Source organism: Puma concolor, chromosome C1 (assembly GCF_028749965.1).
Source record: "Puma concolor isolate L17-30 chromosome C1, mPumCon1.1.hap2, whole genome shotgun sequence".
NCBI classification, from domain to species: Eukaryota; Metazoa; Chordata; class Mammalia; order Carnivora; family Felidae; genus Puma; species Puma concolor.
In genome coordinates this window covers 209,551,764-209,571,312 of record NC_141674.1, presented here as the reverse complement: position 1 = coordinate 209,571,312, position 19,549 = coordinate 209,551,764, and the positions used below count along the sequence as shown (strand labels likewise).

The 19,549-nt window shown below is 40.0% G+C and overlaps 1 protein-coding gene across 11 annotated transcripts in view; it reads left to right on the top strand.

Moving 5' to 3' along the window:
• The window catches only part of DOCK10 (dedicator of cytokinesis 10), a 271,165-nt gene that overhangs the window by 231,223 nt on the left and 20,393 nt on the right, over positions 1-19,549 (top strand). For 9 of the 11 annotated variants that reach the window (XM_086719771.1, XM_086719772.1, XM_086719770.1 and 6 more), the window contains exons 34-48: positions 840-951; positions 1,673-1,794; positions 1,888-2,002; positions 2,094-2,160; positions 2,400-2,447; positions 3,270-3,371; positions 5,668-5,792; positions 6,993-7,105; positions 8,913-9,050; positions 9,730-9,912; positions 10,447-10,557; positions 12,788-13,003; positions 14,910-14,967; positions 15,288-15,386; positions 18,463-18,569. In XM_086719771.1, the coding sequence (XP_086575897.1) occupies positions 840-951; positions 1,673-1,794; positions 1,888-2,002; positions 2,094-2,160; positions 2,400-2,447; positions 3,270-3,371; positions 5,668-5,792; positions 6,993-7,105; positions 8,913-9,050; positions 9,730-9,912; positions 10,447-10,557; positions 12,788-13,003; positions 14,910-14,967; positions 15,288-15,386; positions 18,463-18,569 (1,716 nt within the window). The remainder of the gene's footprint in view (positions 1-839; positions 952-1,672; positions 1,795-1,887; positions 2,003-2,093; positions 2,161-2,399; positions 2,448-3,269; positions 3,372-5,667; positions 5,793-6,992; positions 7,106-8,912; positions 9,051-9,729; positions 9,913-10,446; positions 10,558-12,787; positions 13,004-14,909; positions 14,968-15,287; positions 15,387-18,462; positions 18,570-19,549) is intronic. The other 2 variants (XM_086719765.1, XM_086719769.1) reach the window with 2 other exon arrangements.

The following is a 19,549-nucleotide window of genomic DNA, read 5'->3' as shown; positions in this document are numbered from 1 at the left end:
GGAGTGGCCTGTTTGTCCTCCCTCCTCCACCGAGCCACCGTCGTGGTCACACAACAGGCCATGTGAATGCAAGCTATTACTCTCTCTCTTGGAATGCTCTTTAGAGGAAGACCTTGTGTAACTAGTAGCGACATCAGTTACTAACAATGTAACCTTCGATAAGTCATCCAGTGTCTTTATTTTTTTTTTTTAGTGTTTATTGATTTTTAAGAGAGAGAATGTGGGTGGGGGAGGGGCGGGGGGAGGGACAGAGGATCTGAAGCGAGCTCTGCATTGACAGCAGAAAGCCTGGTGCAGGGCTGGAACTCACAGACTGTGAGATCATGACCTGAGCTGAAGTCAGACATTCAACTGACTAAGCCACCCAGGCGTGTCTATCCAGCCTCTTTAAACCTCTGCTTTCTTATTTATAGAATCGGATAGAATTCCTACATTACAGGATTCTTAGGAGGATTAAATTCTCTAGTAGAAAACACTAGGCCTAGAGACTGGTACATAATAAGTATTTGGAATTAGCTTTTAGTAATAGTAATATACGTAAGATAACTCATGATAATCTAGAGTATCATCCATAAAACAACAGTAGCCATTCCAACCAGTTTATAGCTAAAAGATAGTAAAAAAAAAAAAAAAAAAAACCACATAAGTCAAAATGTGACTAAGAGTATGGTTGTGACTGTATTCATTTTCATTGCTTGCTTTGGCAGAAGACCTTTGCTGGAATATAAAAGATCAGATCAAATATCGTCGAACTGAAAGTGTAACAAAGAAGGCATATGTGGGTTTACAATGTTGAAATGTGGTGATTCCCATTAATCTCTTCTGTGCTTCGAATACAGGGGTCTAGAGATGACCTCAGCACCAATGGAGGATTTCACAGCCAGTCGGCTATGAAACATGCAAATTCTGTGGATACATCATTTTCTAAAGATGTTTTAAATTCCATAGCAGGTACTTAAGACCTTGCAAAAACACTTGTGTTTAACTCTCTTCCATGTTTACATGACATATCATTGTGCTTTTTACCCACTCCATAATCCAGTATGCATAATTGCTGTATGTCAAAGTACACTCTATTTATAGAGCTAAAGAGTCTCTTTACATATTTCTTGGAAGCTCATCCAGGGGCTTCATCTTCTACTTAGCATTCAGTTTTACTTGGCTCAAAGAGCAATCTACTCAGATGTTACCAAAATATTTCATTCTGGAAACAATCTTTTAAGTTTTCATTGCATACAACCTTTTAAAATATAATAGCCCCAACAACTTCAGAATTTATTTTTAAGAACTATTTTGGAAATGTCATCTTAATTTCTTATAAACTGTCAAAACTTGAAAGCTTCTCCCCCCAAAGCATCCTTGTGAACTTGCATGAAAGCGTTTTTAAAAGAGAACCTTTCAAAAGCTGTTTAAGAAATCAAAGGAACAAGCTTTACCTTATTTCCATTTATACTGGTCTAAATTTCCCTAAATCCTTAAGGCTGGCATGGCCACCGTGATCATTCTTAAAATGTCGCATGTCTTCAATGGCAATTCCAGACTCTATCATGTCAGCCTTCCCCAATGCTCCTACCACTTCAGTGATCAACATCTTTTTGGGTCATCGTTTTAGCTCTGTGTGTGTGCCCATTACATCTCATTACCATCTGTGTGCTGTGGCTTGTGTTTGCAGCATTTTCATCAATAGCTATTTCTACAGTAAACCATGCTGACTCCAGAGCATCCCTGGCAAGTCTTGACTCCAACCCAAGCACCAATGAGAAGAGCAGCGAGAAAACAGACAACTGCGAAAAGGTGGGGCTTCTCCTCCAGTTACCCAGCACCTGAAGAGCCAGCGCCCCCCCCCCGCCTCGCTAATTCAGTCTTTCTTGGTTCTTCCGTTCCTAGATCCCTAGACCCTTGTCTTTGATAGGGTCAACCCTTCGATTTGACAAGTTAGATCAAGCAGAAACCAGGAGCCTTCTCATGTGCTTTCTTCACATTATGAAGACAATTTCAGAGGGTAAAGAGAGAGCCCTTGAAAATTAAAATTTTTAAAAAGGAAAAAAAATTGAATTTCCGAGAGTCTCATGCTACATGGTGTTTCCTTCCAGAGACGCTGATTGCCTACTGGCAAAGAGCACCCAGTCCAGAGGTGTCTGACTTCTTCAGCATCTTGGAGTAAGTTATAGAGTTGATTTGTTAACCTGTTTTTTTCTGGAAACTTCAAAATGGTTCAGTATACCATCCTTCATTCTGAGGACCCATATGTCCTTAGAATGTCCTACTATCTATCAGTAGTAGTCATGCATAAAATATGCATAAAATCAACTTTTCTTTTAATGTACTTCTTAAATGAATAGTTTGTATAAACAAAAGGACATGAATAATTGGAATGTGGCCTTTTTTTTCCTTTCTAGTGTTTGTCTTCAAAATTTCAGATACCTAGGAAGACGCAATATAATAAGGTAACAATTTTTAAATTCCACTAGGTTAGTCTTATCTTTAAAAAAATATGGCATCTATTAATGTATATCAGGTTAGACTTCAAGGTATATGTTAGAAATCTTAAGGTGCACATAAGGATCGTAAGGTTGACCTCAGAGTAGATGTAGAAGTTTGACACTTGCCATGTACTCATCATAGATCTAGGACTAGTTAAAAGCTGTCTAGGGAGAAAAGCACAAAACATACATTTCTAAAAGGAAGCCACATTTCCTGTATCGTCCGAGCTAATTTATCTATCATTTTGCATGGATGTAATGTAGAAGATTCCTATGAACCTTCTACATCCAATGTGAATACATCCAATGTGAATAAGTCACAGGAATAAAAGGTACAGCACAGGGAATACAGTCAGTGGTTTTGTGGTTTGGGGACAGATAGTAGCCACACTTATGGTGAGTGCAACATACATAGACTTGTCAAATCACTATGTTGTACACATGAAACTAATATAATGTTGTGTGTCAACTGTACTTGAAAGAAAGAAAGAAAGAAAGAAAGAAAGAAAGAAAGAAAGAAAGAAAGAAGATATACTCCCAGTAAGCTGAAAAGAAAAATTAATCTAGAATAACTTTGTGTTGACATTGTTTTCTCATGAGAGACCACGAAGCCCCCAGCACTTTCGCTAAACCCCCATTTCCCATTCCCAAAAGATGATGTGATTTTATCTCTCATAGCACGCAGACTATTTCGTTGTTTAGTAGTCGTGTTGCCAGTGGCCGGTCTTTATTTAAAAATAAATTACAAATACTGAACTGTGATTAAAACCTCAGTTTCCCTTGCAGGAAAATTGCTGCAGCATTTAAATTTGTGCAGTCCACCCAGAACAATGGAACTCTCAAAGGCTCTAACCCTTCCTGCCAAACATCAGGTCCCTTGCCACAATGGTAATGTCGCATTTGCTTGATAATTGTAATCATATTGTGTTTATGCGTATGTGCGTGTGTGTGTGTGTGTGCGTGTGTGTGTGTGGAGGGATACGGATGCTTCCACATGTGCATGCACAAGCAGGCACATGCATATGTATGTATGCATACACTTCAAACCACATGCAGAAACTCTCCTCTATCTGCTCCGCTAGCTTGTGAAAACCTAAGAGTCAAGGATTATGACTTATTTATGTGCACTTGGGGCACAATGCCATGCAGTGGATGGAGGTTAATAGTACCGTAATTTTTTTTTTTTTAATTTTTTTTTTTCAACGTTTATTTATTTTTGGGACAGAGAGAGACAGAGCATGAACGGGGGAGGGGCAGAGAGAGAGAGGGAGACACAGAATCGGAAACAGGCTCCAGGTTCTGAGCCATCAGCCCAGAGCCCGACGCGGGGCTCGAGCTCACGGACCGCGAGATCGTGACCTGGCTGAAGTCGGACGCTTAACCGACTGCGCCACCCAGGCGCCCCAATAGTACCGTAATTTAACTGAGCCCGAAAAGACATCATTCCAATAAATGACTCATTTAATGTTTGCTAACCTCCTAGTGACATATCAAATGTGAGGTCGTATCTCCCCATACCTTTCAGTCATTGTAATACGTTAGCAGTGTCCTCAGAGCTAACATTGGTTTTTATCTACTTATTTTTTTTATGTTTATTTATTTTTGAGAACGAGAGAGACGGAGTGCAAGTGGGGGAGGTGCAGAGACAGGGGGAGACACAGAATCCGAAGCCGGCTCCAGGCTCTGAGATTCCAGCACAGAGCCCGACACGGGGCTTGTACCCACAAACCGCAAGATCGTGACCTGAGCCGAAGTCAGACGCTTAACTGACTGAGCCACCAAGTGCCCCTAAAATTGTTTTTGAAAGGGTCGCAAGCAGTGAGGAAACATGGATGGCTCCATAAGCTCGTGTTCGATTTCCTAGCCATTACACCAGTTTGACTAGCACATAGGGCCTGGAGTCATCCTTTATGAACCTACCCTGTGGGAGGATTTTGCCCTGAAATCCTACTTTAAATCTCCCCTGAGTCTCATAAATAAGAATTCTTTGCTAAAATTTCTCCAGTTTGATTTATTCTTCCCAAAGTTACCATAATAATATGTAATATGAAAATGGCTATATTTTAGAAAGAATTTCAGAAATAAGAAAGTAGTATATAACCAAAAAACCATGGAGTAAGTTTCGCCTCTTAGCCCATAGGGACTCCTCGAAGTTGCCCCTTGTGTGAAAGCAAATGAGAAAATGTAATAGGCGTGTTTTCCAAATGGTAATAGGAGAGAAGACTATCAACAATGACTTTCTGCCTTTAAAGACAATAGTAAGGTACCTGAGGTCACTGCAGTTTTGTTGACGTTTGGTGGGTTAAATTGCAAGCTTCTTCCTGAACCATCTAGACATGTCCTGGCCATTCCTACCCCTCCCCTCCTAGGCACCAGGATTTTTCCTCCAGAAGCTCCAGACCAAAATAGACCCAAAACCTGGAAATAAATCAGTCCCAAAGGTCCAAGCCATTCAAGCCAGAACTCATTTTTTTCTTGTAGCTTCAGGGCTCCCCTAACTACTGAAAACCAAACTTAGGTCTTCTGGGCCTCGATCCATCCAGAGCATTTGATGTGGTCAAATAACCCCTTGAAAAGTGTGACCAAGAGAAAACCATTGCCTCTTCTATAGGCTTGACTCTTCAGGGTATCTCTTATTGCCTACTTTACTCAAAAAAAAAAAAAAAAAATGTTTTATTGCCTTGGCCAAATGCTAGCAGAAATGAAAGTCAAAAATGGGAAGTGTCTTTACTCCCACATAACACTGGCTCATTCCACCAGGTGGGAGTGCCAAGGAGACATTGAATGAGAGCTGTTGGAGACCATTATCATCATCCTGGGAATGTAGCTGCACCAGGGTCCCCCCGCTAGCTCTCTCCCCTATGAGGATGGAATACCATGGAATTCCCATGAAATCTCATGGTTTCATTAAATAATAATGAATATGCTTGTTCAGACTTAGTATCTATTATTCTTCTATTACCCTTTGGTACCGAGCATCCTTCTGAACCCTTTTTTGGCTTAAATAAAACCTCCCCAAAAGCACTCTTAAAAGTCCCTTTGATCATGTCTCCTGTAATTAATATTTTTCATAAAACATCTCTGGGTAAAAGTTGTTTATATTTGACTTAGTCTAGAATTTTTGAATGAACATTTGTATCTCATATCTCTCGTGCCATAACCTATTTTCTTATTTAATTTTCAGGATGCATACCACGTCCGCTCACGAAGGACATAAGCAGCACCGATCACAAACTTTACCTATAATTCGAGGCAAAAATGCACTTTCTAATCCCAAACTTTTACAGATGTTAGACAATACCATGTCCAGTAAGTAAACGAGAAATAATGGGACCGAGACGGCTAGCAGTGTTTCTCTAGAAACACTGTGTTTAGTTAGTGTGTAGCCCAGGGAATTTTTCTTAGAGGAAAAAGATCAGCAGAGAGGGAGTTTAAAAACTGAAGTGTCCTTACAAGAAAGGAAACAGGCAAATCTCTCAGGATAATGTGCTCCATGTAGCTCCTCTGATGTCAGGTGGATTTGCTATTGTGAGGGTTACGGGGACCTCTGTCAACCAGATTATTACTGTCTGCTGTTTGGGACGAGGAGGAAGTTGTCCATGTCCTAGAAGCACTAAGTGTGATATATTGAACCCGGTGATGTGCACATTCCAGCTTGTGAATGAGGAAAAAATGGAGCCCAGTGTTTTGTATTGTGTACATGTTAGTGGTTAGGGACATGTGACCAAAGGCAGATGCCTTCACCTATGAATATATTTAGGGTCTTTAATGGCCACTAATGCACACTGTCCACTGAGACTATACATTTAGTCTATTAGAGTAGGAGCCTAAAACTTGCCCCAGACTGAGTATGAAAGGACTATGACTCTGTCAATGCCTAAATCAACGGAAAAGAAGTAAGAAATAATGGCAAATGGGTCACTCTTGTCTACAGCTGACATATGAAAAGGGCCTACACTCTTAGTTTGAGTGGCTACAAGAGAATTGTCTGGGAGGCTTAAACAACAAACATTTATTTCTTATGGTTCTGGAGGGTGGGAGGTCCAAGGTCAAGGTACCAACAGATTTGATGTCTGATGAGAACCCTTTTCCTGGTTTGCAGATGGCCACCTTCTTCTTGTGTCCTCATGACAAAGAGAAAGGCTCCCTTTCTGGTGCCTCTTTTTATAAGAGCACGAACCCATTCATGAGGGCTCCGCCCTCACGAGCTAATTACCTCTCAAATATCCCATCTCCAAATACCATCACACTTAGGGCTTCAACGCAGGAATTTGGGGCAACACAAACATTTAGTCTATAGGATCCGTTAAAGCCTCTGTCTTTAGACGCACAGTCTTTAGTTTTTGATTCAGCCAATAAGGCAATTGAACCAACAAAAGCACTTTGATTTCATAAATTATTTATCAAAACACCAGAAAACAGTGAAAATGTTATAATAGAAGAAAGCCCTTTATGGAATACAAAGAATTTTCTTAGACATTTATGTATGTTCTACTTCATATTTTGTAGGCAACTCCAATGAAATAGACATCGTGCACCATGTGGACACAGAGGCCAATATAGCTACAGAGGTGTGCCTGACTATCCTAGACCTGCTATCACTCTTCACCCAGACTCACCAGGTAAGTGTGACTATAACATCTTCTGCAACATGATAAAATGGGAGGTGGAAAAGTCATGGGAAGTCAAGAAAAAAAAAAATATTTTACTGGGGCACCTGGGTGGCTCATTCGGTTAAGCGTCCGACTTTGGCTCAGGTCATGATCCCGGGGTCTGTGAGTTTGAGCCCTGCTTCGGGCTCTGTGCTGACAGCCCAGAACCTGGAGCCTGTTTCAGATTCTGTGTCTCTCTCTCTCTCTCTCTCTCTCTCTCTCTGTCCCCTCCCCTGCTCACGCTCTGTCTCTCTCTCCTTCAAAGATAAATAAACATTTTTTTAATTTAATATTTTATGAAATCAATTAACGTTACATAAATCAGCCTAAGTGTCAGTGGAAAAAGTTTTACAACTGAGACTCAGAGTTTATCAGAAGTTGACTAATGCTCAAATGATATACATACATATGTATTTCACTATTGTCAAATAATAAATATTCTTCTTTGCTTCTCCTGCTTCACCCTCAGGCAAGCCGAGCTGACTGAGAGTGGGGCTCCACTTTTTCAGACTCAGGGGGAGAGAAATGATGGCTAGATCCAACAGACTAATAATGCTGAGCATCTTTTCATGTGCTTATTTGTCATCTGTATATCTTTGGTGAAAATAATACCTACATAGTGGTAGAATGACTTAAGTTAAAAAGACTGACCATATCACGTTTTGGCAAGGGTATGAAAAAACTGAAACTCCTATCCACCAATGGCGGGCATGCAAACACTCTGGAAAACAGTATGGCAGTCTAAAAAGTTAAACGTGTGTCCATTATGTGACCGGCCATTCCAATACTAAGCACTTACCCAGGAGAAATAAAAGCATTTGGTCACAAAAACCTGTGTACACAAATGTTCATACAAGCCTTATTTTTAATAAGTGATGAAAACAACCTAAGTGTACATCAACAGGTGAATGGATTTAAAAAATGGTGGTATATCCATACAATAGAACACTGCTCAGTTACGCTCAGTTACTGTCTGATGCCATTTATATAAAATTTAATAAACTCAAACTATAGAAATTGTATGCCAGTTATACCTCAATAAAGATATTTGGAATATTAGCTCAATCTAATGAGCTTACAGATGTTCGGGGTTGAAGTAGGAACAGTTGGATCCATTGAATAACGTCTACACCAAACACAATGATTATGCCAAAAAATCCCTGCTTTCAGGAAAAGTGTCAGCATGGTGGTAGAAAAAAAACAAACACCATATTTTAAATCTTGATTACTCAGTGCAAATGTCAGTCAAATCTCAGACATCTTAAAGGCCCTACCGATGCCTACGAGGACCTGCCTCCCTGTGACCCCATCTCCTACCTCTGTCCCGATCTCACCCCATGCTCTGTTCAGGCTCCTCTGCCCTTTTTTTTCCTCAACTTTGAACTCATAAGCTTCTTCCCAACTCATATCCCTGGTACTAGCTGTTTCTGTCTTCTTGATTAGTCCCTTCATATCTGCCCATAGCCAATTCCTTCAGCTCACATGTCAGTTCATCCATTAGAGGGTCTTGGCTGCCCACCCTACCTAAAGTAATCCTTGCCCAAACCAGTTACTTTTTATTATATCGCATCATTCTGCTCTATTTTCTTATTTAGTAATTTTTTCCAATCCCTGCTGTGTAAGTTTCATTGGGAACATAGACCATATCTTCTTATTCAACACTATCTCCATTACCCAGAGTTGTGCCTACCACATAGTAGGCTCACAGTAAATATCTTTTGAAAGAATACAGGTGCCTTTTCACTCATCCTAAATAACTTCTGTGTTGAATTTCCAGAGACAACTCCAACAATCTGAATGTCAAAATTCCATGATGAAAAGGGTCTTTGACACCTACATGGTCTTTTTCCAAGTCAACCAGTCAGCCACAGCGCTGAAGCACGTGTTTGCCTCCTTGAGACTGTTTGTTTGCAAGGTAAGAGTTCTCCTGGTTCCAGTGAAAGGTCAGGAAAGGATGATAATAAATACGTGTTAATCCTTACATCTCTCAGTATGGAGGAAAGAAAGTCCGTTTCCTTCTATTTTGGCTTATTTGGTTTTATTAGAATATTTTGATTGGTTTTAATAAGCCATTTGATTCCTGGTCTTGACAGTTAACAGTCTTGACAGCCTGTCTACTTGGATATCGAAAGGGAATATTATTAACACGTAGCCATCTTCTGGGGGGATCCTCAGTATTTGTGACAGAGAGTCGGGGAAAATGCACGTCATCATCTGTGATCTCCATTCATGCCAAGTGAAGTTTCCACCTTAAAGTAGACACAGCTGCCAACTTTTGAGGATCTCTGTGGTTTTACAATGTTGGGTGAAGAGGAAACACTTCAAAGCTCTCATTCACTAGTTTCGGGTTGTCATCATTGGTGCCTGGGATACTTACCATGTAGAGAATGATTATTTCTAGGAAAAAAAGAGAAATACTAATATGGGCTTAAATAAATACAATTATATCTCTTCCACTTGCCTGGGTTAAAAAAAAAAAAGGCGGATTTGTTCTAAGGAATTTTAAAATGCAAGCAGAAACACAGCAAAATGAAGGCATGGTCCCCCCCCCCCCCCCCCCGCCCCTAACTTAACCAACCGTTCTACCTCCATAGTTTCCTTCAGCGTTCTTTCAAGGGCCTGCCGACCTGTGTGGATCCTTCTGCTATGAAGTCCTAAAATGCTGTAACCACAGGTCACGGTCAACTCAGACAGAAGCATCAGCCCTTCTCTACTTTTTCATGAGGAAGAATTTTGAATTTAACAAGCAGAAGTCAATTGTCCGGTCCCACTTACAAGTAAGTGCTTCCAGTTTCCATTAATGCTGTTATTAAAGCCGCTCTTCTGTTTCAGCATTGATAAAAGCCTCTAGGCCCCTGGGCAAGAGCTACCAACTCTTCTACTAGATTCCTCCTTAAAGAGACTCAACACACTCCGCTCTGGTTCAGAGGAAGAGGGCAGCTGGGCAGAAATCAACACAGCCCATAATTCCACTTTTACTTTTCTTTCTTCTGCCAAGGAACAGAATCAAATAGAATACACAACTCAGGAAACCGTGACTATCTCTAGGATACCAAACCCCACCAGATTCCAAATCCAGACATGTCTTCCTTTAAGGCATCCCAAGATTCCTGCAACCTTCTTTAAATATTTTAAATCATAGGAAACACCCTAGATTACGTGGCCTTCTGAAAATTTTAAGGCATAAAGATGCTATTCTTTGGACCCACAGGGAGAAATCAATGGTACCTTCATCCAATCCAGTGGGTTTCTTTAATATTACTATTTCTGAGTTAGTACCTTTGGAGTTTTCTTTTTCTCTTCTCTTCTAGCTTATCAAGGCTGTAAGCCAGTTAATCGCCGATGCTGGGATTGGAGGCTCTCGGTTTCAGCATTCCCTTGCAATTACCAACAATTTTGCTAATGGAGACAAGCAGATGAAAGTAAGAAATGCTTTATGGACATTTTCAAAGACTTGGGAATAAACTAAACTGGATTCTTTTGTGAAATATCCAAATCAAAAAAAAAAAAATATCCAAATTCTGTGTTTTGTGTATTGTGACTTAAACTGAGTGCTTACATTGAGTTTGCTTGCTGAATTGCCGATCAGCTCTAACACTGTCAGTCTATCATCTGTTGCTTGGAATTTCCAAGATGGGTGGTTGAATGAGATATAACAAGAATACTAACCACAAGGGGTGCCTGGGCGGCTCATTGTGAAGGTTAAGCGTCCCACTTTGGCTGAGGCCATGATCTCACGGTTTGTGAGTTCAAGCCCCACGTCCCACATCGGGCTCTGTGCTGGCAGCTCAGATACTGGAGCCTGCGTCAGATTCTGTGTGCCCCCCCTCTCTGCCCCTCCCCCACTGATGCTCTGTCTCCCTCTCTCTCAAAAATAAACATTAAAAAATTTTACCAAAAATAAAAAAAGAATACTAACCACAAATATCCAGAAATACAGTGATTCTCTCATAATCCTATTGTAGGTCAAATGTATTTAATCTTTCTTTTAGAAATTTCTGAAGACTTCTCCTTTAATCACAGTACTGTAAAGTCCAGGGATAAGGGCCTGGCATTGGGCATGGCTGAACCCAGAAATTAAAATGTTTTCACATTAATTCAAAAAGATATGTGCACCCCATGTTCATAACAGCATTATTTACAATAGCCAAGGCATGGAAACAAGCTACATGTCCACCAGTGAACGAATGGATAAAGCGGTTGTGGTGTATATAGTCAATGAAATAGCAGTCAGCCACAAAATCTGAGGCAGTCCTACCATTTGTAACAACATGGATGGACACTGAAGGCATTACACTAGGTGAAATAGGTCAAAGATAAACAAGTACTGTATGATCTCACTTATGTGTATAATCGTAAAAAAAAACCCTGAAAATCATGAAGAAAGAAATCAGACTCATGGTTATCAGAGGCAGGGTGGGGGTGAGGAAATTGGAGGAGGGTGGTGAAAAGGTACAAACTTCTAATTGTAAGATAGATAAGTACTGGGGATGTCAGGTACAACATGAGGACTATAGCTAACATCGCTCTATGTTATACAGAAGAGGTAGTTCAGAGGGGCGCCTGGGTGGCTCAGTCGGTTAAGCGTCTGACTTCGGCTCCGGTCACGATCTCACGGTTTGTGGGTTCGAGCCCCGCGTCGGGCTCTGTGCTGACAGCTCAGCGCCTGGAGCCTGCTTCGGATTCTGTGTGCCCCTCTACTCTCTGCCCCTCCCCTGCTCACACTCTGTCTCTCTCTCAAAAATATAGAAACATAAAAGAAAAAAAAAAAAAAGAAGAGGTAGTTAAGAGAGAAAATCCTATGAGCTGTCATCGTAAGGGGAATTTTGTTTTCCTTTTTTCTTTTTTTCTTTCTGGTCTCTATACTGCATCTATAGGAGAAGATGGCTGTTAGCTGAACCTATTGTGCTACTGCTTTCACAACATATATCAATTAAACTGCTATGCTGTATGCCTTACGTTTACACAGTGATGTATGACAGTTACTTCTGAACAAAACTGGAAAAAATGATTTGAATAAAAAAACCTCTAAAAATTAAAAAATAATGTTTTCAGATCCCCTTCCCTACTGCCTCTATTTTTACCTCTCTCTGTCTCTTAGTTCAATTTTCCTCTTTGTTTACTTCATTTACAAGCAGGATCTCCCCATGAGCGTACTTTCTCAGAAATTCTGAGGATATCGAAGTATCCTGTAAGTGAAAGAAGCATTTCTTTCAATTGTGTCAGTTAAAGTCCCCAAACTGAACCTTGTTATCATATGCCCATCCCTAAACCAATCACTGGCTTGAGGGATCAAAGAATATGATTGGCCGGGTCAGGAACGTGGGCCACACCCTGGTGCCTGCGAAGGAAGTAGACCTTTCAAATCACATGACCCAGAGCCAGAGAGGAGAGTGTCTCAAAGAACAATCAGGATGCTATTACTAGAAGAAGCTAGGTGAGCAGATAAGACGGAGTCTACTACAGTTCTAATGTTCAAATGTATACACAACCACAATACATAAGATGCGCGTATAAAGAAAGTACATGCTTATGAACAAGATAGAGAACGCATCAAACTGTGAGACGATGCCATAAATAATAGCATAACTTGAAGTAACTTATCTTAGGAATTTGAAACCGATAATGACCCAGCCTCTCTCTTTTCCAAAGAACAGCAACTTCCCAGCAGAGGTGAAAGATCTGACAAAACGTATAAGGACTGTTTTGATGGCCACAGCTCAGATGAAAGAGCATGAGAAGGACCCCGAGATGCTGGTGGATCTCCAGTACAGCCTGGCAAACTCCTATGCAAGCACCCCTGAGCTGCGCAGGACCTGGCTGGAAAGCATGGCCAAGATTCACGCAAGAAATGGCGACTTATCCGAGGTGATTAGCAAAGGCTCAGTCCTTCTCCATTGGCATTGTCTCCTTTATCGGGGCGATTGGATTTTCATTTACAGTAGGTTACCATATTTTCCCGCTCATCTAGGTATGACCCGATTATATATTATGTGCATTAAATTTGCACATAGGATTCAAGAATTCCTGACTCCATGTAAATGATACCAAGTAAAAGCCACAGTTGTTGGTATCAGCTGCAATTGTAGGATATGCAATGCAGAACTAAACGTTAAAAGCCTAAGACTAGGGAGGATGGTTGGAATGGTGTCTGGAAATTGAGAAATTGAGTTATGTAAGTTAATCTTCTGTGTTTTAAAACTTCTTCCCTGTAATCGGACTCGGATGGGGAAGCTTGCCTTCATAGTGAGTAATCTCAGGCTGGGGTAATCTGTCCTCATTTGCAGCTGGTCTGAACTGGTGATGGAAATATTAACACTCTCACGAGCCCTGTGAGGAGAATGCACTGTGTGAAGATTATAAATCAATAGCTAACGTTTCAATGTCCGTTTAAACACTGGGTGGCTTTTTATGTAGCAGTTCACAGCACCCAAGTGGTTTCTAGACACCATATGGAAAAGTTTTGCCTTATTCTCAGAAATACGCCCCTTTGGGGAAGAGATTAAAATGTCCGGGATGGGGGGCGCCTGGGTGGCTCAGTCGGTTAAGCGTCCGACTTCGGCTCAGGTCATGATCTCACAGTTTGTGAGTTCGAGCCCCGCGTCGGGCTCTGTGCTGACAGCTTAGAGCCTGGAGCCTGCTTCACATTCTGTGTCTCCCTCTCTCTGCCCCTTCCCTGCTCATGCTCTGTCTCTCTCTGTCTCAAAAATAAAAATAAACATTAAAAAAAAAAATAAAATGTCCGGGATGGTCTTAAAACCTGAAGTTAAACCTGGCGTTCTTCTAAACGCGTGTGAAGGATCCTGGGATAGAAAGAGAGCCAATCAGAGGCTGCGGTTGGAGGCAGTTTGATGGGACAAGAATGAGAAACTCCAGTTCCTTGGATTGCCCAGAAAATGGGGAAATCCCTCCATAAAACTTCAAGGGAAAAGCTGAAGTCATTTGGACCGTCAACAGGTCAAGTTCTAGTACCTGTTCAGCAATGCTCAAGGCTTTTCGGGAGATACTAGAGAACGTTAAGATGTCACCATGTATTCTGGTTGGCGGGAGCACACATTACGTTAGGCCACGCTATTTAATCAAGTCCCACCTTGTGAGGTGACCATCTTAAAGGCAGTAGAAATTCCAAGGGGGCCATTATTGGAAACAGAAAAGGTAAGAAGATAGCTTAATTTTATTTTCAATTTAGATCCCGATACTGTAGTGTATAGTTTTAACAAGAAAAGAGAATTGGATTTTAAAATATATACATCAGGGGCGCCTGGAGGGCTCAGTCGGCTAAGCATTCAACTCTTGGTTTAGGCTCAGGTCATGATCTCACGGTTTCCTGAGTTCAAGCCCCGAGTTGGGCTCTGTGCTGACAACACGGAGTCGGCTTGGGATTCTCTCTCTCCCTCTCTCTCTGCCCCTCCCCCATTCATACTGTCTCTGTCTCTCTCAAATTAATTTATTGAAAAAAGTAATAATAAAATAAAATATCTACATTAGGCTTAAATAGGAAGGAAGGTAATTCTACAGAAAAATTCTTGAGGTCAGTTCATTCACCCACTTGAAGATAACACCCAGATAAGCACACAAACAAAACTTCCTGAATAGGCATTTTATTCTTGATTGTGAACGCTTTGGAAATCAGATTGATTCTTGTTTTTAACTCCGTCATTAAAAGGATTCCTCCATGTATTCTTACATGGGATACTGACTCACCTAGGAAGTTAGTCCTGATTAGTCAGCTCTGTGCTGTGCCTTCCTCTAAAACCGTTCTTTTTTCTTACAGGCCGCGATGTGTTACATCCATATAGCTGCCCTCATTGCGGAATACCTGAAAAGAAAAGGTAAGACGACCGTCTGCAGGGAGAAAAGTCCAGAAGAGACGTGCTGAAGCCTAAATTAAAATTAACTTCTTGATTTCAGTAATAATCTCAGTTATGTTTCATTAAGTAACATTAATGGTCACAGATAGTTTTAATTATGCCGTACTTATCAATTTTAGCTTTCATGCCACTATCATGTTTAATCTGTCTACAAAAAGGCTAACTGGTCAGCTTCTTAGTTCAAAATGAGAATGTTTTATTGTTTACTGATGTATAGTCTCATAAGCTTGTATTAACACCAACCTGTAGCCATGTCTTAACCTCATCTTGCACTACCATAGGTTACTGGAAAATGGAAAAGATTTGCACACCACCCCTGCTCCCGGAGGATACCCATCCCTGTGATAACTACCCATTACTAACAGCTCCCAGCGGAGGAAGTGAGTGCTCTAACTCTCCCGCATAAGCTCCTTTACCCCCAGGGAACAGAGCAGAGCAAATCAAGTTGCTGCTTCAAGTTTACTTTGATGAAATTCTTAAATGTATGTTCTTAGAAGCAAAAGCTATCCCAGACCTTCATACCTCACGCTGTCAGAGTCTGAGGCTCCTACCATTCAGAAATCCATCCAAATTTATGAAGTTCAGAACCAAAAAGTTCTCAGCAAATAGAACTGCATCTTATCCAATATTTAGGATTATGAGTTATGGCCATATTTGCTTCCAATTTGCATACTAGTCTGCCCTTGGGATTTTTTTCTAAAATTGTTTAAAATTGCAAGAGAAATCCATTTTAATCTTGAAATGTAAAAAAAAAACCTACTTGTTGAAAATAAGGAATGCCAAAAATATATATGCGGGACTATATAATCAACATGTTCCATTTCATTTTTATACAAAATTTTTTTAATGTGTATTTTATTTTTGAGAGAGAGAGACAGAGACAGAGACAGAGACAGCAAGCAGAGGAGGGGCAGAGAGAGAGGGAGACACAGGATCCGATGCAGGCTCCAGGCTCTGACCTGTCCGCACGGAGCCTGACTCGAGGCTTGAACTCACGAACCGTGAGATTATGACCTGAGCTGAAGTCAGTGCTTAACCGACTGAGCCACCCAGGCGTCCCTCCATTTTGTTTTTTTAAAATGTTGCGGCACCTGGGTGGCTCAGTCGGTTGCACGTCCGGCTTCAGCTCAGGTCATGATCTCACGGTCCATGAATTCGAGCCCCGCGTCGGGCTCTGTGCTGACAGCCCAGAGCCTGGAACCTGCTTCAGACCCGTGTCTCCCTCTCTCTCTGACCCCCCCCCCCCCCCCGGTTCATGCTCTGTCTCTCTCTCTCTGTCTCAAAAATAAATAAGCATTAAAAAAAAGTTTTTTTAATGTTAACTGGTTCTGACAATTTACAACACATAATAATTTATAGCACTGATTTCCTTTAATTAAAAATACTTCATCTTTAATGTTTGATGAAAGATTTTGTAACAATCACTAAAGAATTACTCTTTGCAAAAAATGTGGCAATATAGTTAATATATTTAATCTGTTTTCTATTGAAAAGCTTGTTCAAACCCAAAGGATATGACCTGCAATCTACTTCATAACACTATCTTAACTTTCAAAATTCAGTGGAAAACTCCGTGTATGAAAAACACAAACAAATCCTTAGATCTGAAGATCAAAATAACTGAACGAAAGATAACTTGGACTTCAGTTACGTATACATATTTAATGAATCCCTTATTTAATTAATTAACATAATCCCTTGTTCTTCTAAAAATGCATATATATTTTCTAAAGAATCTCAGTGGATTTTGCAAAAAGGACATATGAGCCCAGTTAACAAAGTGAACCGTGAGATAGTTCGAGGAGGAGGTCACACCTGGCATCGCGGCTTGTGTCCACACTAAAATTCAGGGATCTTCCTGCCTAGCTCCACACTAACTATTCAGCTTCATTTTTATATACAAGTCATCAAAATTAACATTATTTTGTCTAACATACCCTTCACCCCCACCTATTTTATATCGGAATCAGACATACATACACCGTATCTATTTTATATCGTAATACAGCTCTGTAAAGACTATTTCAAATTCTAACAAAAAACAAAACTGAAGACATCTGATAAAACTAGGTGTCCGTTTGACAAATTGTGGGAACTTATATCCCAAAATTTTGTGTGAGACTTTAATATGAAAAAATTTTAAATACCGACTTTTAGACTGGAGGTAATACTGGACTATAACATATCCACTGGGAAAAGAATGTATTTTTTTAGTAAACTCTAAGGAAGGTGATTTTTTATGATGCACTAGCATATATTCATATCCATTGGCATATATCTGAAGTCCTCAATATACTTTTACATTATGATGTTTCCAAGTCACAGGGATAGAGTATCCCTTCACTACAATGTGCAAATAACCAGAATACGGGCAAATATGAGCAACTCCAGAAAGTACAGCTATTACAAGGATCATCATCCTGCAAGAGATGTATCGTGACTTTCTCTGCTCTGTCAGGGATATATATGTCCCTGCTCCTCAGTTGCCAAATATTTTAATATATGTTTAATTGCAGAAGGAATATTCTCATTTTTAAAAGTAGGGAAGTAGAATTTCTAATGCAAGAATTAAATTGCAGTAATTATCCTAATTATAATTTTTAGCACATTTTGGAGTGATAATTTAGTTACATAGCCAATGAGCTGATTATTAAAAATGGAAACATGTCACAAAAGTATCAGCTCGAATTCTAAAAGCACCTGCTCCAGGTAAGGCCCCGCACTGGGCTCAGTAATGAAAGTACTATTATTACTGCCTCCTGTTTTCAAGTGAGAAAACCAAGAGTAAGTGATACAGGCTGCTCTAGAGAGAGAGCATGGTGAGTTTGTGATGGGGCCAAAGTTCAAGGACTGGTCTGACAGTGTAAGCTGTGTCCCTGACTACTCAAATTCAGTTCCAATCCCTCCTCTGGGGACATGGCCCATTATCAACTGTTTTTATATATTATCTGTAGAGCCAGATATATTTGTTTTGATCTTGGTAGCCACGGTGTTAAGAAAATTTAAGGAAGTTTCTAGAAAATGCAAAGGAGTGAAAATCAGCGAGTAATGAGCATTGTTTTCATAATGCACTGACCATACCAGCTGTTTGCTCAGTATTAATGTTTGCATCCCTTCAACCATCTTTTGAGATAGATAACTAATGTCTTCAGTTTGACAAATGGGAGAAACAGCCTCCAAGGGGTTGCCTAACTAGAACGTTGCAACTGTGTCTATCTACAGATTCTGTATTTTGTCCATGCCAGCTTCTAAAAGAAAATATGTCACCTGAAAAATGATACAAAATTAGAAAACAGGATCATTGGTTGCCTTGGAGAGAATATTTATCAACAGTCATAGTCTACCCATCTTGTTGACAGAGTGGGTTTTATTATGCTACCATGAAGAAAGGCATGCTCTATCCCAAACAGGATTTGGCTCAAATAATAATGTCTGATTTTGCTTGGTCCTCTCAAGGCATGTTCTCTATGGGCTGGCCAGCTTTTCTGAGCATTACACCAAATATTAAAGAAGAAGGAGCAATGAAAGAAGATTCGGGAATGGAAGACACACCGTACAATGAGGTTGGACCAATATAATCTAGTGCACAGTAACTGAGAAAACAGATGCGTTGAATTGTTACATTAAGCTAAATATGGAGGAGAAAATCTTATTCAGAAATCAAATAAAGTTACTCTAGAATATGACTTAGGCAAAATGAAAGGCAGGCTACAGTTCAGCTGAGAATATAAATATCAGATTCCACTGATAAAGTATAATTTTTGATGACTACTTAAACTAAACTTTACTTCTCTAAAATGGACCCAAATGTGTTCTATCAGCTCTTCTATAAGATATAAAATCTCTAGTCCTTTGGTAAATACAGTAAGGGATACTGAAAATTTTGTGAGCTGGTCACAACTTTTTTTTAATGCATTAGAAAGTGTGTTTGTAAATACACTTGTACAGAAAGGCTCACTAGTTTCTGCAGAAAACCTTCTGATTTGCAAACCATGGTTATTTTTCATTAATTGAAAGAAGTACTGATAATTGCAATAATTCTGATGAAGAAAATAGAGCTTCTTCATCAAGTAAGTAAAATATCTCATAAGTTAATTGTTTCTATCTTAATGTTACATCAATTGAAAAAAAGGATACAGAAAGCAAGTTTGGGGGCAGAGTTCAATTTAATTTTATAGATGGTTTTATATTCATTTAGCATACCTTGAAAATAAGCAATAAATGCAACTACATATTTAGATTAACTATTTCAAATAATGCTTCAGAGTCTTTTCTGCGAAGACACTGTTGAAAAGATTCCAACAAATAATTGACTTCCTTTAGGGAGTATATAATTTGATTCAGCTGAACATTTATTAGACCACTAGTATATGTGAGGCATTGAGTTAAGGTGGGGAGAAGAGCTAAATAACCCACAATTCTGGCTTTCAAAAAGTGTAGAATCTTGAGAAAGGCGAACGTTTTTCAGTCTAAGACCCATCAAGTATAAATATACGCAACTAAAGGAAAATAACTTCTTACGTGACAGTGGTTGGGATGGAGA